This window comes from Pteropus alecto, unplaced genomic scaffold, assembly GCF_000325575.1.
Source record: "Pteropus alecto unplaced genomic scaffold, ASM32557v1 scaffold34, whole genome shotgun sequence".
NCBI lineage: Eukaryota > Metazoa > Chordata > Mammalia > Chiroptera > Pteropodidae > Pteropus > Pteropus alecto.
The window spans coordinates 4,824,173-4,845,618 of record NW_006435763.1 but is presented as its reverse complement, the minus strand read 5'-3'; the positions used below and the strand labels follow the sequence as shown (position 1 = coordinate 4,845,618).

The window sequence follows — 21,446 nt, the reverse complement described above, 5'->3', positions numbered from 1 at the left end:
CTATTGCTGATGTACAGAATTCTATTATGTGATGAAACCACAGTCCATCCTCGTCTTAAAGGACATTTAGGTTGTTTATATTTTCACTATTACAAAGCTGCAATAAACATTCTTATACATTCTCCTTGGGCACATGTACAATAGTTTCTAAAATGTTAAATATATCTAAGATTGCTGTTTCAGACTTAAAAAACAACTAATAAATCAAGTCCTTCTGGTGCTGATTTAGCTTAAAATAGCTATAATTAATAACAGACCTATTTCACAGCAAGACAATATTTTCACCTAAAACTGAAACCAACATAAGCAACATCTGCTAAATGAGAGTTTTACCTCATAAATACCACCAACCTCATCAGCAGCTTCACTGTTTTTTCATCCAGTTCCAGAAAAACCATCAACTCATTTCATATCCTGAATTGAAAACTGCCGAGTCTGTCCCCAAACCAGCACAGTGTTGGCACAGATAAAGACATGACGGAAATGCTCACCTCTTTCAACGTCCAGGTTGGATGAGTTGCAACGATTTCGTAATCTCCAGGAAGAACTTTAAAAAATGCAAACCTAAGAAATACAAAATACCACTTAACTTTCTCCCAACAACCCAAGCAAGTATTTCTAACTTTATGCCTGTTATTGGGAAACGCAAGAAAATAACACTTGGACTATCGCAAGTGGCCATTAGCTTGTTAAATGAGCATAAACAACACAGTCCTTCGCTGTGCGAGTCCACACCTGACAGCGCTTCCTGAGCACTCACTGTGTGCAAGGACAGGTGTTCCACGTGCTGACAGGAAGGAGAGTTTCCCCTAACCCCATGGGTTTCGGGCCTAAAAACCAGTCGCTGTGTTTTAGCAGGGAGCAGTCAGAACAGGCGAGCGAGTTCTGATAGAGGTGACAGGCATAAATAGGCAGAGGGAAGTGACTTGTCCAAAAGCAAGGAAGTGGGAAGGGAGAGGTCACATGCAAAGAACAAATAAGGGATCTGATAGGCTGAGGAGGTGCTAACACAAGATGACACCGATGAGGAGGGCGAACGATAATGAGCTTTGAATCCTATGCAGAAGAGTTTAGATCTGCTATCAGAAACGAAGGTGACATTCTGGGCTCTTGTGCAAAGCAACAGTGACAAACCAGAAGCCCATGAAGATCACTCAAGTAGCTATAGACAAACCAAGACCAGAATGAGATGACTGAGGTTGGACACGTGACCTCCATGATTCTAATACACTTAGCCCTTTAAATCTGCAGAGCACTGGACAATGAGAGGGCTAGTCCTGGTGAAATGAACTACAGAAAGCAGTCAATTCTTCTTCTGTGCGGTATGTTGTTATATCAAGTGCTGCCCATAATAGCTGAACAGGGCTTGGCAGTCACTTTGCTACAATAAAACTAAAACTTCAGCCCCTGGATGTTGGGCTGAGCGAGATCTAGCCTCTACTTCACGTGTGTGGTACCCCAGCTCTGCAAGTTACTGTCATTGTTTTAGTCAGTGCAGATGAAATTCAGGAAGGTCAAGTCGCTTTCCCCTGCAAGGTCAATGGCAAAGTACTGGCCTAGAGAAAATGAAAACTCCACATCCCTTCTGTAGACCAGGGCTGGAGAGGCAAGCATCAGATAGAAGCAATGTAATTTCAAAAGTGGAAAATAATTTCAACAATCGAAATTTGGATGACTTACTGACAGACTGACTATAAAAGTCTATTTTGCAACTTAATCAGTTTTGTATATTGAAGTAGTTAGTAATGATCTGAATGCTTTCAAAATTATCAAGTGGAACTATTCTGATATTAATTTTGGCACATCTGTTAACATTTACAACTCAGTGATACAAGTCTACTAAATAAATGCTTTAAATTTGACTCAACAAGGTTGGTCACGAGTTCCAACTATAAAACGACTCTGATGGAATAGTTATGAAACGCTCTCCTTCCATCATAACTGAGCTAACCTCTGTTGCGCTCTCAGGTATTAAGCACACAGTGCATGCCAGGCTATCTGAAACGCTGACGTTATAATTTAATCTTCCCCCAAACCTTAGGAGGGAGCTTCCATGATTTTCACCATTTATAAACGAGGAAGCGGAGGCCCAGAGGCACTAAGCAATTTGCTCGGGTCAAACTGTAGCACGCGGGGTAACCGGGGTCAGAGCCGGGCTGTCCAGCTCCAGACCCAGTCCCAACCATGGAACGAAGACCCACTATGCGCCAGGCCCTGCAGCAGGTGCTTGACACGGTTCCCTCCCTTCTCATCCTCCCACCAACATTGCACGCGATGGGTCCAATGACTTCCACTTCCCAACGAGGAACTCGAGGCCCGAGGGGCAGGCACTCATCCAAAGTTCTGAGGCTGAATCAGGACTGAAACCCAGGTCTCCCTAAATCTAACGTTCCCTTGGCCCCGTCACAACCCCACTCTGGCTGCAAGGAAGACGACACAGGCACGACTCACTTTCCGCCAGGCTGCGTGACAGTGGACTGGATCTTCGCTTCAGTCCCCGTGTTCCTGAGCGACACCTGAACTCCCGCGGGACCCAGCGGCTGCCCTCTGCTGAGAACCTGCCGTAGGGAAGAAAGTTGGGACCCGGGCCAGCAGTGAAGGGCTCCTCTTGACAGATCCCACCCGTGCTCCCCATCAGGGCCTACAACCCCCTTCAAGTCAAGAGTCCTCTGAAAAGCTGACAGAGATGACCATTCTCCTTCCAGGGAGGGCTGAGGGGCTGTGAGAGGGAACAGTAACAGTAAAACAGTACCTTGTCTCACTGAACCTAAGACACCATCAGTTACAGGCGCACGGCTATGTTACAAAGTGTGGAGAAAGAATAATTACCCTCGGTCCCATCTCTAACAAGGAACCCACGCAAAGCCGGGACCAAAGGGCCACACTCTCAGCGTAAATGAAGAAGTCGACGTGCCATGCACAGGAGGACAGTGAGGGAATGCGCTCATCTCAACCTTAGTGCTGGAGGGAGGGAGGAGAAAATTCTCCAGAGACTCTGTCCCTCTAAAGGCCACCCCTGGCACTTACACGCCAACAGCCTCTACTCTCATAGGGGAACGACCAGCAGCCTAGATCCGACCCCTAAACACACCCACCACACTGTACATTCGATTTCATCGTGTCCCCAGACCCCCCTGAAGCTCATCTACGGGTCTCTGTGGGATCAAAGCCCCCAGGTTAAAAAGTCCTGCTTTTTTAAAGGTAAGAGAAGCTTCAGTGTACACTACAGAGTGAACGTTAATAACAGCGACGTTCTGAAGCCAAACCTTTCCATTCACAGAGAAGCCCGTGAACACGAAGTTGATGTCCCCGCCCTTCGTGCAGATGTCACTGACGCCATCCACGTAGAGCTCCACATTCGTTGGCTCTGAGGGATGAAGGTAGGAGAGGAGGGAATGGGGTACAAGACACAAGAGCAAGTTTAGGTCTGGGATAAGGGGAAACTGTCCAGGTAAAACACATTTTCTTGGTTCACTTTCACTTTATTTCCTTTTGAGCACTTAATACACTAACACGGTTCAAAATCCAAATGTACAAAAGGTAGACAAGGAACGTCTCCCCACGCCGTCCCCTGACACCCGCTTGCCACCCCAGAGGGACCCGGTGTTTATGGAGTAATATTCTTCTGTAGCAGCCTTTCAGCCTGGTTGCATCTCAGAGTCCCGTGGAAAATTCAGTGAGCGCCAGTTTTATTCACTGAATGCTTTCCACAGGCCGGGCACCGAGCCAAGTGCATTTAATCCTCACGACTATCTTGGGAGGTGGGAGGTAACATTTACAATTGATTGAGGGATAAACTGAAGCACAGAAAGGCTCATGGAGCTTCCAAAGGCACAGAGCTGGTCAGCTACAGGGCCCCAATTCAACCCCCAAAAATCTGGCTCCCATTCTGTCCCTCGACCAAGCACATGGGCTCAGCCGCATGAAACCAGGACCAAAACTGCAACGCCCCCAGGAACCGAGTGGATAAGGAGTAAGCGGACTGACCAGGTGGTGATCACGACAAAGTGGAAAAGGGGAGGACACTGCCTAGCGCCCGATGACCACCGCCATGTGGATTTCATGTGCCATCTCTTGATTTTTCCATATTAACAACTAATTTGACTTTTTTTAAACTGAAGAGTTCATTAAAATAGAGAGCAAAGTTGAGGTTTTAAAAGTTGAAGAAGAATGTGCTGTGATAACTGAGAGAAATTCAGGTAAAATGAAGGGTTACACAAACACACAGGGGAAGACACCGAGAAAAAAATGGACAAAAAGATCCGAACGGGTAGGCACCTCACAAAAGAGACTATCCAAATGGCCAATAAACGTATAAAAAAGTGTTCAGTCTCACTGACCATCAGGGAAATGCAAATCAAAATCACAGCAAGATACGGCCACATCCCCACCAGAACGGCAAGCACCGGCGAGGATGCGGAGCCCCTGGGACCCACACGCACCACTAGAACGGCAGAGCTGCTGCTCCCACCTTGGATGTTCGGCCACATCCACTGAGAGCTGGACCTGGGACAACTCCATGGCCCAGCAGTGTCAGGCCTGGTACACACTTAACAGAGAGGCAAAGGCGCCTGTACCACAGAGCAGTGCGAAGACGTCTGCAGGAGCGCGGTCTCAGGGGCCCAAATCAGGAAGCAAGACACACGTCCATCGACAGCGGAAAAGGGAAATCGTCTGATAGTCACACGTCAGGATTCTGTGCAGCATTCAAACTCACTAGCGCCACACACAATATGGATGGATCTCATGAACAACGCCGAGGAAGAAACCAGGTACAAATATGTACCTTGTGTGACTCATTTTATATCAAGTTTGGAACAGACACAACTAATCTATAATTTTAGAAGGTCAGAGCAGTGGTTGCCGGGGGTGGGGGGTGGGCAGTTATGAGTGCCTGGAATGGGGCACCTCAGGGTGCTGGTAAAATTCTATGATTATCTAGGTGAGTTCTCTTTGTGAAAATTCACCAAGTGATACTCATGATGAGTACACTTTCCTGAAAGCATATTATAATCCAATAACAAAGCTCATCAAAAGAAAAGGCAATGCCAGGACAAGAGGTGGCCCTGACAAAACACTCCCCCAGGCCACCAACCTATAACCTCTGCTTTGCCACCAGTTGGGTTTGATTTCCCCTCCAGCTTTCTGGAAGGCACCAACCAGGCGCCCCGCTGACTTCGAACTGAAAAAGAACTTCTCCCTCATAACCAAAGTAACTACCTGAGCTTCCCTTTACCCTTCGGGGGGCAGGGAGTCCATCCTTCCCTAAGTCACCAGCCAGCCTGGCAGGAACAACTGTGTCCCCCCACCCCGTCCTCTCCATAAGCTACAGAACTGGGGTCACACACAGCTACTCTACCAAAACGTCAGGAGTCTCTCCTCACCGGAAAACGTCAGCCAGGTCAAAGCAAAACCCTCTCTTCTGCTCTCAACCCCATTCCCATCTCGCCAACTTTGCTAAAAGGCAGTTACATCAGGAATGCTTGGAGCATCTGTCTGCCTGAGTGCAGGACGGCTTTTAAGTATCTACTACGTAACTGCTAATGATGTGCCAGGCATTCTGAACACAAAACATAGTGGCCCACCCAGGGAGCCTGTGAGACAGGTGCTGTACTCTCCGGACCCCCCCAGCGAGGAGATGGACAGACACAGGGGAAGTAACTCGTTCAAGGTCATCACAGAGCTGATGAGGTCCAAGGCTGTCGGATCTTCTGATCTCTTATCAGAAGCAAATCTGGATTTTTATGACAAAATCTCACAATGCTTAATGTTGCGATAAACTGAGGGGGCTGAGAAAGAAGCCATCCGGGGGCAGGAACACAGTCCCCACTCCTGACCTCTGTCGACAATTCTAAAAGGGTGAAACTGCAAAAGCAGACTTTCCTGTGAGAGGTACCAGAAAAGGCCTATTTTAAGAAAGAAGACAGAAACCGCAAGACAGATCTAAGGTAAATCCAATCTACTCTAAAGTGACCAGCGGGGGGCCCTCTTCAACACGAGAAATCTTTAACTTTCTAACAATCTATGCACTCTGTCGACTTAAATTAATATTCAGCATATAATCTAATCATTTGCAGAGTATGTCTGGTTATTCAGTTAACTTACCGAAACTCCATCCTAAGGGAGGCTCAATCTTCAGAATAAAATCTCCCTAAGAGGGGAGGAAAAAAAAAGTAAAAAAATGAGAACTGATAATAAGGCTTACACTAGTTTAGTTTAGTACTACTATTTATTCTAAAATTTTTACACCAGAAATAAAATTCCGAGCATAAGCTGTGTTCCTCTAAAGAATAGTGGGCTCTCAGATTCTGATCAGATGCAACGAGCTGAAGCTGACCGCCAGAAGTTCCCAGCTAACCAATCAGAAGGCGCCGCTTCCCATCAGCATTCTGAAGGCACCACGTTCAAGAGAGCACTGTCCTTTGACACCTAACATACTATTAATGGGATCTCCTAGCAACCCCTCACATGCCCAAGGCTGCCAGGATCAGCACACAGCTTCGAGAAGTAAAGTCCTGTCTTAAAACTAGATTTTACTCTTACGCCCTGGTTTCTTGAGACTGCTTCAACAGTTTGAAAAAAGAAAACAGAATTCGAGACCCAGCTACTATACCTCTAGAAATCAATCTTATGTATTGTATATAAAGATGTAAGTTCATGAATATTTATTGCTGTGTTGTTAGTGTTAATAATTTTAAAATTGGGGAAAGCCTCTATGTCTACCAACAGAGAACTAGTAAAATTAATTACAGTTTCGGCCTGACTCTGACATGCTATGCAGCCATTAAAAAGAAGGCAGTAAATCTATACATGCTGATGTTGAAAGCGTGCCAAGATGTTACCATAGGAAAAAAAAATCAAACCACAGAATTCCTATTGCTCGATTCCATTTGTATTTTTATAAAAATCAAAATCAAAACTATGTATATTGACTATTTTTGCAACTTAATCAAAAGTGGATCTATATTTCCAAATATAAAGTTGGAGTGTGAGGAGGATGGGGGCTGGACGTGTGGGTGGGCGTGGACACCTATGTAGGTTCATATATGCTTGTGTGTGTCTGCATATGTGGATGTGCATGTGTATTCATGGTCACCTGTGTAACTATACACAGAGAAAGCAGTCTGTTAAGACATACACCAAAACTTTTATCAAAGGGTTATCACTACAAAAAGAGGGGATCTTGGGAGATAAAAGATAAAATTTACTTCATATACTTCTAAAGACCTTGATTTTTTTCCCCACAAAGCTCATGAATTCACACATTACTTATAAGAATTTTTTAAACAACATTTTAAGCTGCTTGCAAATAAAGGGTTCTATTAGATCAGGGTTTTTCAATGCTGGTGCTGCTGACACGTGTCTGTCCTGTGCAGCGTGATGGACGTTCAGCTTCATTCCCGGCCTCGCTGGTTACCTCGCTGGTTACCTCGCTAGGTACCTGCAGCACGCCCCCTCCCCCACAGCTGTAACAACCACAGATGTCTCCGCACTGAGAAGCAGCATTCGATCACACCAGTCTGGAAGCTGTCTCCCCCGAGCTGGGCCAGAACTGCCGCGTTCCACTTACAGCTTACGAGGCAGATGAGCACTTGCTCCGCAGGCAAGGCTGCTGCCCTGGTTAGCACAGCGCTGCGGGCCACACCACTTGCCACCATAAAAGACTATTCTTCCACTCACCTTATCATACAAAGGGATCATAAAGTAACCATTGTTAGGGGCACAGTCTGTCTGGTATTTCAAAGTCCCATGCTTGGTGTACAACTTTATCTAGAAAGGAAGGAAAGAAAAGAGAAGTCATTATACTGCCTTTGCAAATTAGCTATGGACGTTACACCAGGGTGCATTCGGTCAATACACGTTTGCTGAGGACCTGCTACATGCTGCTATTAACAGTGGGCACTAGGGACAGAGAGAAATGACAAAGTACCTCCAAAATAATGTGATTCGATATTTTTTGAGTTAAAAACCATCTAAAGTCTACCTCGAAAGTTGTAATTTTCAATATTTTTCAGTTCATTTTAGTGGCTATTTGGTTTCTGGGTCTAAATTTTTCAAGTTTGCTGTTAGTGAGGCACTTGTTAAAATGCAATTCCCAAGCCCACTTCTCCTTCTAAACCAGAAGGTCTGGGGTCAGGCCAGGGATCATAAATCCTAACTGATTCCCAATACCTGGAGTAACGCTCAGCTTGAACAGTTTAATTTTCTCTTTGATTTTCATTCACGGGACAGAAACATATCCAAAGACGCTTAACATGTGTCCTCTCCTCAAGGACTCTCTAAAACTCTTGCATCCTGAGCATTCCCAGATACAAACTGCTAACCCATTAAGGTGCTCAAGTAACATCTGGCTCTTCCACGTGCTGTGTGACCTTGGGCAAGTCATTTACCCTCCGCAGGTCACATGTTTCTTCATGGGTAAAAAGAGAGGCACTCCTCTTCATGGTGGCTGTACAGACTCACATCTGTGCATATTAAGCACCTGGCACAGAGTACAGGCTCAAAAAATAGTAATTATCATTTACTATTTTACTATATTACTATGTTGTATTACTAACATGTCTCTTAAGAAAAAAGCAATGTGGTATCACCAGCAGGGCAGAGGCTGGATTTAAGGAAAATTTCCTAAACCTTCCTGCTGCAAGGCTCAAGCACGCCAAGCCTGTTTCTACACCTGTAAAAAGAAGCAGGTGGATCTGATAATGTCCACACCTCTAAAATGTTAATGCTCCGTGACCATGATATGAAAATGAGTCATGTCACACCAGCTACGAATATGTAAAGAGCAGCAAACTCACATGTGCACACTTAGGAAAGGAAGAGAGTGAAGTTACACACGGACTGTAACTTGGCACGACTATGGTCCACAGCACCAGCAAGAGTCTTGTTCAGGGCAGGTGCTCAATAAATAGTCAGTTAATCTGTTTACAGGCCGTAAAAAAATCAGATGCACACGCTTAAAGTAGGGGTTGAAAATTCACCTGCCAAGAAGGGAGAGAGAGGTAATACCAACGGGCATTCATGTAAAGGGAGGCACAGCACTACTCAACCAGAGCCAAATTTTACAGCTCAAAGATCAGCTGGTTTTCCAGAGAACTCAGGAACCCAGTTTTTATTTTTATTTATTTAGGCGAGGCAACCTTTGGTTGACCTCGCAGATTGCAAGGACCCCGTCAGCTTACAATCCCTTATTTTTTATGCCTACAGCACCTGGTCTTCCTAGGTGGTCTTCCATCTAAGTACTAACCAGGCCCAAACCTGCTTAGCTTCCAATTCCAAGATCAGATGGGATCAGGCTTGTTCAGGGTGGCATGGCCGTAGACAGGAATCCAGTTTTTAATATGAAATCTCCTGACTGTAATTTTTCTTTTGTAGGTATACTTGTCTGCTCTGTTTGCTATACTGCTACCTATATCCCCACCTGGACAAAATGTCAGTGCATGCAGGGGCTCACCCAATAGTGACTGAATGAATGAATACAGCGGAAAAACACCCAGAAAGGAAGAAGGCTGGGAATGAGTGATGGCAGTTTTATTATAAGACAGAAAATGCAATCAAGAAATGATTGTGAAATATCTTATTTACATGTCTTTCATAAAGTACAGATCAGGACACCGGATGGCAATATACGTTACACATACGAAATGTCTGATTTCACAATCAAAAACTATGAAAGGACGAATGTGTCAGACAATCTGGACAGATGCCTCTGGGGCTCAAGGAACACACTTCATACTGGGTCACAAAACTTGCCCTCAGCTCTCAAGGTCACAATTAGTCTGTGGGGTGGGAGTGTACCTACCTGCCTTCACTTTCCTCCCAGAGCCCCAGGAAACCACAAGCTACAAAAGGCCTATCAAGGCAGCTTCTGAAATGCCCTGTGCCCACACACTAGAAAGCAATCCAGGATGTGGCATGGGCGCCCAGCTGATCCTTGGAACCCTGCCACTGTTAGAGATTAGAGTCACTCAGCTTCTTAAGACCAAAAATGGTGCAGAAGCCACAGACAGAGGGGTCTTAAAGGCGATAATTGATTATCTTCTTTCGGACATCCATGGCACTAGGTCCTACTGCTTCTCTCACACCACCTACAGGAACAGAAAGTGGGGAGCTGGGGCAAGGCAAGGCCAGGTCAAAGAACTAGTGGGGTGTGGAACCTATTTCCTACCATTCCCCAAACCTCAGCAACCTGCTTTGTAGAACACACTGGTTCACCCTTTACCACAGCCCCCATCTGCCAGTGCTGGAGCACCTCAAATGTGCGTTCGGGCAGCCTCTGGGGTCCCAGTCTCAGTCTCTTCTCTTTGGCCTCTCCCAGCCTGCCTCTCATTTCTTTTTCAAGTCCCCTTCTCCTGCCCCATCATCAGTATCCTCCTAAAAGGACGCCAGCCCTCCCTCTGGTCCCTTCCCATCTACCCTGACAAAAAACCTATTCTACCTCCATCAGCCTCCCTTCCTCACAAAAGCTTTCTGGGTCAGAATCCCACCGGGCTGACAATCATTTAATTGACTAGGGCTTTGCAACTTAATAGCACAAACCTCTAGTGTAATTCCAGTAACTACCAAGTAAGGCAATCAGGGCAGCAGACAACTCTCCATTTTCAGAGGAAAAGGAGTCCCAAGGGGGTAAGGAATGGGGGAAGGGACTAAAAGTACAGATATCCAACTCCAGAGATACCAAGAGATCTCCTGGGAATGATGCTTGTTAAAAGCATCTAGGGAAGTTGCAGTTTAGTGGATTAGAAGTTTGGGGTGGGGGGCTGAGCTGTGCAGGTTGTGGGATGAGACTTATGGTCTCTAGGTTCTGGAATGTGGGTTTCAGGAAATCTGAGTTTCAGGGGTTCTGGGTTTTGAAGATCTGGGATATGGCTTCTGGGGGATCTGGTGTCCGGGTTGCCACGGGCCTGGGACCTGCTGAAATCCGGGGCCTGGGTTCTGGGGATGGTCACGGTTCTGGATTACATGGGCTTTAGATTCTGGGAAGCTGGAGTTTGGGTTTCAAGAATCTGAGGTCTTGATTTTGGAGATCCCTGAATTTGAGTGATCTGATGAAAGTTACGCACCATCATCACCACAAATGCCCCTCGCACCCCTGCGCACGTACTCTGAGGTCCCCAACCCCGACTCCGTAGCTGACCCCACGGTAAAAACGTCCACGCTAGCAGAACCGAGAAGGGAATGGTGCAGGGCCCGCGGGAAGCGACGCCTTTAAAAAGGAAAGGACTCTATAAAGTGGGGCTGGTGGCAACCGCCTGGTGTCACAAAAGCCACCGCGGCCCAGAGAGGCTGAGTGACTGAGCCAGGGTCACAGAGCGAGCCCCGGCCGGGGCCGCGGGGCGGGCGCTCACCTCGATGAGCGAGTAGTTGATCTCCACGTCCGACTTGACGAAGCCCCCGCAGCCCACCACGATGTCCTCGGAGCCGCGCGCCGGCCCCACGCCGCTCAGCAGCAGCATCAGCACTAGAGTGGTGGACATCAACACGGGCCCCGGCGGCCCAGCACCCCGGAGACCCAGCATGGCCCGACCTCATAAAATCTACATGTTTCCGCTTCTTGTCCTGAGCCTGCAAAGATAAAACTGCCCTCATAATTTATAATAGGGGACCCAGGATCACCACACAGGGTTGACATGGATTGCGCCGTCCGACGCCACGCCCCCGCCCCTGGCACGACGACTCGGGCACACGCTCGGCAACAAAACGAGACCGCTAGTGCCCTCTAAGGGCCTGGAGGACTCCGCGCACCTTCTGACAGGTGCAGTTGCAAGGCGCGTGCGTTCAGGCAGAAACTTCAAAGTTGAATTCGACTTCGGAATTCTGTATCCCTCCCTGAAACTGGAAAGGACGACAGGCTGTTGCTCGAAGTATCCAAAAACTTTCCCGAACAGTTTTGACCCATATTCCACAGGTGATATATAACCTCAAAAACAACTTTAGGCATTCGTAATAAGTTGGTGCATTGCATTTTTCCATAATAAATGGCCGATAAGGCTTTTAAAGCAAAACATAGGTCGTTTAAGTTCAGCATAACATTTTCAAAGAGATTTAAATTTTATTTTAATTCTAGCTCTAATAAGATTTGTATAGAAACAAATTTTAAAGGTTTCCCTCAGAAGCAAGAGAAGTACAGAGTTTAATTTACTTGGAATTAGCTCTGGGAGATGAAGTATTGTTTATGTGAAAATAAGTTCAAATATCGATGTGGAGTATTTTGTCCCAAGATTGAATGTATGCTATGATATAGGCTGAATTTAACCTCAAGTCACCACATCTAAATAGACAAAAGAAATTGCTTTTTCTGACCTGATATTTGGAATTCTTCCATTTCGCTCCTTTAAAAAAAAACTCAAGTGCCTTATTCTGATAGTTTTACATTTTGTTTCTAAATGACAAGGTAAGAGAAAATTTCCAACTGGAATTTGCTATTGTGGCTAAGCCATGTACAGCTATGAACCACAATGATCTTAAACTTTACAAAGGTCAAAACCCTCACAGTGGCTACAGCAGAATGACACATCCATCTAGGATCTCCATCATGAGTGCATCCAATTTCAGTTCCTCAGTCTGAATTCTCACTCGAAAGACACTGAGACTCTCAAATGTTCGGCTATAAAGAGATGTTTAAACGATTGCTTTATTGATTGTATTTGTTATTTATGACTACAATTGAAATATTTGCCATTTACCCTCCCTGAACATGAATTCCGGTTTGTCTTAGCAAATCCCAGGGGTTGAAAGCCACCAATGAGAAAATGCTGGCCTCTGAAATCTTTTCATCCTACAGAATGAGAAATCGAAGCCCAAAGATGGAAAGGGGCTTGCCTGAGACTCTCTGTGCTTGCCGTTCATGGAGCCAGAAGTAGGCTTTGGGGTGTCCCAGTCCTGTTCTTGGCTCATCTCAACTAATTTCCTCTATATTCTTCTTCCCAACCATTCCCCCTCAAATTTCCACCATTCCCTTCAAATTCATCTTCAAATGTATAAAGAAATAACGCACTAGGACTGTGGCGAAGCCAATTGAAGGATGGTGGTATAGGGAGAAGGGACTCAAGCCTCCCCATAATTTCCATCAGCCTCCACCAAAAACACTTCGAATAAACATGGAATTAAAATGTAAACAGCAAACCAGCCAACTCAACTCCAGGACAAGTCCTTGGATTCTTGGTGTCTCTGCCCTTTTCCTGAAGACCGAGGCAGGAGGATGGCTGGGGCAGAAACAAGCAAGGGGACTAATAAGGCCAAGCGGACTCATGCTCTTGAGGCTCTGCAGGAGGTGGGAGGAAAGACGAGACCAAAACCCTAAGAAGAAATAAGGCAGTGGGGAGAATGCAGAGGGTTTTAATTCTGCACTCAAACTCTCTACCTGTGCTCGTCTGTCTGAAAAAGCCGAGTCTTTCATTCTTATCTTAAAAGGAATACATGCTCATTGCAGAAAGAAAGGAAAGGAAAGGAAAAAAAAGAAAATTAGGATTGCCATGATCGCCGCTTTAGTGCATTTCCATCTTTTTATTTAGGTATATATGTTACATATGCATGTATAAGTCATTTTTAAAAAGAACTCATGGCTGGGACACACCTCGCTCAATACCTAGGAGAAGAAGGTAAATGGCTCGACTTCCCCACCTTCTCCAATTCAAGCATGTACTTTTTTATTTTTGCAAAAAATATAGCCTATTTTGTATTATGATCTCTTTCTTCACTCAGCATTAAACGATCATCTTTCCAAATTAATACATTTCTGCATTGGTACTTTGAACCACGGCTTAGTAACCTATGAATAAAATAATAATACTAATGCTAATAATAGCTAACTTCTGAGCATTTACCATTTCCCAGGCACTATGTCAAACTCTTTATTAGTAATCTTAAAATCTTCCCACCACCTTAGAGGCAGACAATGTCCATCTGCACGGATGAGGAGACTGCCCCTAACCCAACCGTCCCCACCCACCCCGGTGTTGGACACTTAGTATGTGCACACCTGTCGGAGTCTTCCACAGGAGAAGTTCCCGGAATTGCTGGTCTACAGTATTCAGGAAGTTTGGGATGACAGTTGCTGCTGGGCCAGGGGGGTTGCACGGAGATGCTACTGCACTTTCTAGGACTGAGGGATCCCCTCCCCGTTTGCCTCATTTCACCCCTTCTCGCCCCACCCCCACCGCGGCTGGACCTTGCCCGGGGCCTCGCGATCCAGAGCTCGAATCCGGGCCAGGCCTGCCAGGCCCCGCCTATTCCCCTCTGGCCAGAGGCATGGGCGAGGAGGCTGTCAGGGACTGACCGACCCACTGACCGACTGACTGACGGACAGAGACACCGACAGCGCCCAATGGCCGTGCCTGGTGAGCTCTGCATGGGACCGAGGGTGAGTGTTTCCGCCTGCCCCACCCTCCCCTGGCATGGTGGATCTCCCAGGTGGTGACACTGGGGAGGGGAGAGACCCCCAGATGCGGGGCCAGATGAACGGCAGGGGAGGGCAACCCCTTTAACCAAACGCGTGCCCAAGGCAGCCCACTGGGGTTAAAGGGGCTCCAGACCTTCCAGCGAGGGAGACTTTGACCCCCATTTGCATAAAGCTTCAGGACCCCCACCTCTCTCATGCCGGCTCTCAGCAAAGGGCTCAAAGGGCGTTTATGGGGTGGCAGTGGGGGTCGCAAACTCCCAGGATCTCAGGGGCCAAGGAGGTAAGGCAAAAATAATCGCTGGTGTTGACTGAGAACTTACTCTGTGCTATGTGCTTTACTCGGATTGACCCCGTTAGAGGTAGAGCCTCTTAGGATTCCCCGCTTGGCAGGGAAGGAAACTGAGGCACAGGGAGGTTGCAGTTCCCAGAGCTGGCGACTGGTGAAGCCCGGAGGAGAAAGATCACCAGTGGGGAGGTGGTGGGGGTGTAAATACAGGAGGGAGAGAACTGAGGAGGCCACGCTCTCTGAGCGTCATATTCGAATCCCCGCACCACCACTTTCTAGCTGGGTGATATCAGCCAGGTTCCTCAGCCTCTCTGGGCCTCGGCGTCCTCATCTGCAAAATCAGTGTGATACCTGCATCTACCTCAGAGGGTTTTTTGTTTAGGATTAAAGGAATCGATAAGGTACTCTGAAGAGTGCTTGGCATTGTGATACCTGCATCTACCTCAGAGGGTTTTTTGTTAGGATTAAAGGAATCGAGAACGATAAGGTACTCTGAAGAGTGCTTGGCACGTTTTCATGTAAATGTGAGGGTCCAAAAGGATGCTTGGCCCCCTAAGCAGGTGAGTTTGCGACCCCTGTGTACAATTGTACCATCGTAAGGGTCACCCTGGTGTCCCCTCAGGTCTGGAACCAGACGGAGCCTGAGCCCGCCGTTGACCACCTACTGAGACTATGCTCCCTGAAAACAGCAGGGGTCTGGGTGCCCCCCATGTACCTCTGGGTCCTTGGCCCCATCTACCTCTTCTACATCCATCGTCATGGCAAGGGCTACCTCCGGATGTCCCCACTCTTCAAGGCCAAAATGGTAGCCACTGCCTCTGGGAGCCTAGAACCAGACAATGGTTGTGGGGAGGGGTGAGGAGCAGGCTGGAACCTGGCAGAGACTCCCAAAATGGACATTCTTCCTATCAGGGAACACACAGGGTGGGGACAAAGAGGGAGCCTGTTAATCAAACAGAGCGATACTCCAGAGACTGCACAGGTAAACACCGTGGAGCAAGGTTCACCCACACAGATTTGCTAATAATGAAAATCCTCAAACACCCCTATCCAAACACTCGCACACTCCTGGGAGGTTTATGGCCACCATAACTTGGCATTCTGCAAAGCACGCAGTGTGTCCTCCTGGGATACACAAGGAAACTTTACAGGATCGCGGTAGGATAAACCTTTTACGTTTTTAACAGTCGTGCGTTGATGTTGATGTTCCCCTCCAGCAGGACTAAAGAACGGTTCTTAAAATGGTTGGGTATTTATTTTGGTGAGTTAGAAATACGCTAGCATTCTAAGGTGAACTTTTCCGTTCAACCGTCCCCTTCTACACGAATGCCCTTCTAGGTTCATTCATTCCCTTGTTAATTTTTGTCCTATTGCTGACCGTATCTCTCCGGGAGTTGACGCCCTCTTCCTTAAAGGGCCAGACAGTACATGTTTGCGGTTCTGAGGATCACGTGGTCTCTGCCCCAACTACTCAGTTCTGCCATGGCAGCCACAGACCACAGTACACAAATAGGCATGACTGTGTTTCCATTAAAAAAATATTTAGAGTCACTGAAATAGGAATTTCATATCATTTCCACGCATCATGATATGCTATACTTTTTTTTTCTTTTTGAGTTGTGTTCAACGGTTGGAAAATGTCAAAACCATTCTTATCTCACAGGGGATACAGAAAGTTTGGCACCGTGCCAAACTTCAGCCTGCGGGTGGTCGTGTAGCCCCCACTTTGGCTGACTGAGATTCCCCAGAGTGCCAGGTCTGGCCTTCTTTCTGGCATGGCCACCCTCTGTCTGTCTCACTTTCTTGCTTTCTCTTGTTCAAAAGAGACACCAAGGCATCTTATAGGGCCTAGAGACACGCCGGCCCCAACAGAGAGTTTCTCCTTGATTTCGCAGTAGGGATTGAAAGAGACTTGAAGAGAGTGAGTAAATCTCACTTCGAGCTGTGCCTTTCTTGTGCACTATCTGAGCACCGCCCGCATCTTGGAAAACACTGTGTTGGCTCAGGCCCCTGCCGTGTATTATTTATATGATACAGTGACAGGTCGAGATCGATCTGCAACACCCGTCACTGCTTGTACTCACGCATCTTTCGCGCTGGCACTGTTAAATTATGACATTGGTCCGTGACAGTGCCCTCTATCCAGAGCCACCGTCTAATAAGACGCGTCTTGTTAAGTATCTTTCTTTTCACCCCATCAGCCTTATCCAAGCCTGTCTCCCCAGGTGCTCGGGTTCGCCCTCATAATCCTGTGCATCTCCAACGTGTCGGTCACTCTTTGGAGGATCCAGCAGGGGACACCCCAGGCCCCAGAATTCCTCATTCACCCCACCGTGTGGCTCACCGCAATGGTAACAAGTCCCCAGGCTTGCCGGCTGGCTCCCGTCTGCTGCTTTTTCTGCCTGGTGGAGGGTGTGGGGCAGCGCAGGGCCCCTTCTCCCTCATTCCCCAACCTTAAGGGGGCGTGTCCTGACTCTCCTGTCCAGAGCTTTGCAGTGTTCCTGATCCACGCTGAGAGGAAGAAGGGGGTCCAGGCATCTGGGGTGCTGTTTGGGTACTGGCTTCTCTGCTCTCTCTTGCCAGCCACCGGTGCTGCCCAGCAGGCCTCGCAAGGGGTAAGTGGGGTCCTGGACCACCAGGGAAAACCAATATGGCAGCTCCGGGCCCTGGGTCCTCCCCTTTCCACACAAAACTCCCTCTACACAGACACGGCATGACACAGCTGCTTCAGCTCTAGCGACTGACTCACAAATGCGCTTCCTCTTGTAGAAGTGCCCATCGTCCCACACGCTTTTATCGACACGAACGCCCATCATCTTGCACACTCAAGTCACACACTTTACTTACACACCAGGCACACACTTGTATGCCCCCATTTATACGTCACCCACAGACTCCAAAACATCTCACACACGCACACACTTGCCGTCAAGCTGCCACACGACGAGGCACAAGCATCCCACACTCCCTCACTGCACACACATTCACACAGCCCTCCCACGCCCCTGGGCACAGACACTCTGGGAGTTCACAGGTAAAATTCCAAACTGGCCCCGTACCCGGAGGGCAAAGAGAGACAGAAAAAGCAGGTCACTCCAGATTCGAGGTGGAGGTTTTAAGCTGGAGAACTCACCTACTCGGCTGGTCTCTGGCACGGAGAGACAGAAACTCCACACCTGCCTGCCAGGATCTTAACAGTTCACGCAGAGGCCTTAGCGGGGTTCGGTCATGGAACCATCCAGATGGTCTCATGACACCTTGTTTTCCCAAGGCGAGGAGCCTCTGATGGCCCCGGGGCGGTTCGTGGGTCATCCTGCGGTCATGTCCTCTCGATGGCCTCTCCCAACACACACCTGCATGCACTCTTCCTCACGCGTGCCCGCTCCCCCTCATGCTCACCGATTCTCACCCTCACCCATGCTCCCATGCATCCGTTTTACACACTCATTTCGCACACTCACTCATATTTCTGTTGCCAACCTGGAAAGCAGCATTTCCATATTAGAACACATGATGGGTCGTTTTATCTGTTAAGAGAAAAAATATAGTCTAGACCAGGGGTTGAAAACTGCTTGCGTGGGTGACACACTCACTCAAGACTCCTGAGCAGAAAACTGACTGCAACAGGCTTCAGATCAGCATTTCGGGAGCCAATTGGTTACTTCACCCTTCTAAAAGGACAAGAGAGAGAAACAAGGACAGATTCTGACAAAGTAAGCTTTATAACTAATGAGAAAATTCCACAGGCCCTCCACGGATTCACGAAACGGTGGGTTCCTACGGATGACTTATCAACCTGCCTGCCTACACTGAGTGGCACTTCTGCTTGCTCTCCCACAGGGCTTTCAGAGTGACCCCTTCCGCCACCTGTCAACCTACCTGTGCCTGTCTCTGGTGGTGGCACAGTTTACGCTGTCGTGCTTGGCTGATCAACCCTCCTTCTTCCCTAAAGACCCCCAGCAGTCTGTAAGTCACCATGCCTCCAACCCAGAGCTTCCCTTGTCCCTGTTCCACTTCCGGCCTCGGTCTCCCCATGCTACCGAAGGAAGCTGACCTAGAGCCCAGGCCTTTAATTTTTTATTCTTTCCAGCATTCGGCAAAATGTGTATCGCATGGCTACTCTATGCCATGGGTTGGCCCACTTGTTCTGTCTAGAGCAAGAGAGAAAATGTTTTCAGCTTTGTGGGCTGTGTGATCTCTGTGGCTACTCGATTCTGCTGCTATGGCCCAAAACCAGCCCCAGACAATATGTCAATAAAGGATCATGGAGTTGTTCGCATATAACTTTATTTGCAGAGATAGGCATTGGGCTGACTTGGGCCCCCGCGGCCACAGTTTGCCAACCCCTGCTCTTCGCCCCAGCTAGGTGCTAAGAATCCATGGTGAACAAGCAGATGTAGCCCCTGTCATCATGCATCTAACAGCCCGGTAGGGGAACCAAATATTAATCACATCATTATGCAAACGCATGGAAAATTCCAGCTGGGGCAAGTGCTCTGGGCCACGAGAGTTTACGACCGGTAACATTGAACTAGTCCATGAAATCAGGAAAGAATTCTCTGAGGAACAGACAGGTGATCTGAGATCATCTAAAAAGATGCTCAACTGCTTGAATAATCAAGTTAAACTGTAATAGGGCTTTTTTGCCGCTATGATAATGGCAGGAAAAAAAATTAAAAATTGATAACGAGCTGTGGCGGTAAAGAGGTGGTGAAATGGGCACTCTCACGTCCTCTCGATGAGAGTATCGATCTGTGCGATTTTTCTGGAGCAGCTGGCGAAATCTCAGCCCTGATCCCTCTCTACCTCCTCACCACATTCGCTGAGGGATACTGTCGAGGATATTGTTCTCTATGGCATGCATCGTCCTTGCCTTGAGAACTTCCCGGTCTCAGTATTCACAGTAGTTTTTCTTCTGGAAAACTGTTAGTTCTTAACTTGTAGATGCTGTCGGTCCTGAGGCCCAATCCCTTTTTGCCTTGCCTGCTAGGAAGCGCCAAGGCCATCGGTGTCCACCTCTGACAAGGAGGCCGGGTGCCTCAGTGTATACTTTTGGTACTAAGCTCATGGTCAGTTCATCCTGTCTTCCTTGGCTCCCCTTGTCACTACTGGCCATGCCATGTGAGACTGAGTCCTCCTTCTGCCCCATCTTTTCTTTTTACAGAATCCATGTCCAGAGGCTGGGGCCTCCTTCCCCTCCAAGGCCATGTTCTGGTGGGTTTCTGGGTAAGTAAAGTAACCGGGAAGGGGCTCGCGTGGTGCCCCCGCCCACCTGCATTTGCTGCCCTGATTCATTGCCACGGCTCTTCCCGCATGAGCTCCCTCCCAACAGCAGCTGGCTAAGAATCCATGCCAGCCTCAGTGCATCCTTCTCAGATTCGGTGTGTCCATCACCTACATCCCACTCACTCACTCACTGGAGTGAGATCTGGGTGTGAATGCCGGCTCGGTCTCTGAGCTGGCCATATCGCAAACCTCCGGAGTCTCAGTTTTCCCCTCTGGAAACGACCCTACCTTCATTAAATATGAAGTGCTCAGTACTTCATATTTACAATAAAATCATATCTCTCACTCAGCTTCATTCATTCCACCAATTTTTAATAAGCACCTACTAGGTGCTAAGCACCGGGGATGAGGAGGTAAACACCAAGTCTTTGTTCTCCAGAGGCTGATGGAGAAGACAGGTGTTTCTCCAGAGTCACTGCAGCAGGTGCTGAGAAGGTGCCCACCTCCCGGGCCCTCTCCTGACCACACCGCAGTCAGCTCTCGGTAGCGCCTGGATTTAAATCCGAGTCTACCACGTCCTGGCGGGGTGACTTTGGGCAAGTGACTTAACCTCTCTGTGCCTCAGTCCCTGCACCTGTAAAATGAGGGTAATAATAGCACCTACCTCCTAGGACTGTGAGGAGTAAATGAGACAAGGTCTGCGAAGCCCTTAGAACAGGATCTGGCCCATGACAAGTGTTATATAAAGTGGTTGGTAAATGACGAACAGGACGCGTGGGCGACGTGGAATTCGTGGGAAGAGCATAGAAGCACTAGAAGGAAACAGACTCACCCTCGGTTTCCCACACAGAGGCACTCAGGGACCATTCCTCAAGCTTTTGCCTTATTCGGGTACCGTTCATATGCTGTTTACTGAATTTTTTTTTCTTTAAATCAGCTCACTTTTTCAACTTTAATAGGCTTTTTTTTTTTTAAAGAGAAAGAAAGAAAGAAAGAAATATTCTGTCACTGCCAAATTGGGAAAATCTATAGAATCGCTTGCCACATAAAACTCCAAATATAATTTCTATGAAAACCGTGCCACGTTAATACTTTCTAGAGCAGACCGTTGCGTGCCTGAGTTTGCTCTGTGTCAGGAAAGGGAACTTGGAAAGTCTCAGGAAGTGGCTCAAGACCAGCCCCGAAAAAAAACCTTCTCCTTGGTGTTATTAGAAAGGTTTCAGACCTGAAGAGAAAATCACACTCCCCTGATGGAAGTCTGTAGGAATTAATTGCTCATGTATGCGTGTTGGCTCGCAAAATGGCCCTGTACCCAGAGGCCAAAGAGGGTCGGAAGAGGCAGGCCACTCCAGACTGGTAGGTGGCAGTTTGACAAGCAAAGGAACTTACCCCACAAGGCTAGTCTTAGGAAGATCTCCGCATCCACCGGCCAGAGTCCTAACAGTTTACACAGAGGCCTTAACTGGGTTCAGACACGTGTACCAGCCACATGGTCTCCACGGCACCTTACTCTCTCAAGCCTGCCCTTGAAAC

General features: G+C 47.8%; 2 protein-coding genes and 1 pseudogene across 2 annotated transcripts in view; 1 reads left to right on the top strand and 2 right to left on the bottom strand.

Annotated features, from left to right (window-relative positions):
* Positions 1-11,524, bottom strand: part of LOC102885244 (nodal modulator 1) — a 49,444-nt gene extending 37,920 nt beyond the window's left edge. Inside the window, exons 1-6 of the mRNA XM_006910911.3 lie at positions 11,349-11,524; positions 7,681-7,770; positions 6,106-6,151; positions 3,267-3,367; positions 2,452-2,558; positions 492-564 (exon numbers count right to left, since the gene is read on the bottom strand). Of these exons, the coding sequence (XP_006910973.1) occupies positions 492-564; positions 2,452-2,558; positions 3,267-3,367; positions 6,106-6,151; positions 7,681-7,770; positions 11,349-11,519 (588 nt within the window). The 5' untranslated portion in view covers positions 11,520-11,524. The remainder of the gene's footprint in view (positions 1-491; positions 565-2,451; positions 2,559-3,266; positions 3,368-6,105; positions 6,152-7,680; positions 7,771-11,348) is intronic.
* LOC112479170 lies at positions 9,199-9,323 on the bottom strand (annotated as a pseudogene).
* Positions 11,525-14,332: 2,808 nt separating the features above from the next.
* The window catches only part of ABCC6 (ATP binding cassette subfamily C member 6), a 47,411-nt gene continuing 40,297 nt past the window's right edge, over positions 14,333-21,446 (top strand). Inside the window, exons 1-6 of the mRNA XM_006910939.2 lie at positions 14,333-14,362; positions 15,310-15,492; positions 16,913-17,038; positions 17,174-17,302; positions 18,528-18,653; positions 19,852-19,913. Of these exons, the coding sequence (XP_006911001.2) occupies positions 14,351-14,362; positions 15,310-15,492; positions 16,913-17,038; positions 17,174-17,302; positions 18,528-18,653; positions 19,852-19,913 (638 nt within the window). The 5' untranslated portion in view covers positions 14,333-14,350. The remainder of the gene's footprint in view (positions 14,363-15,309; positions 15,493-16,912; positions 17,039-17,173; positions 17,303-18,527; positions 18,654-19,851; positions 19,914-21,446) is intronic.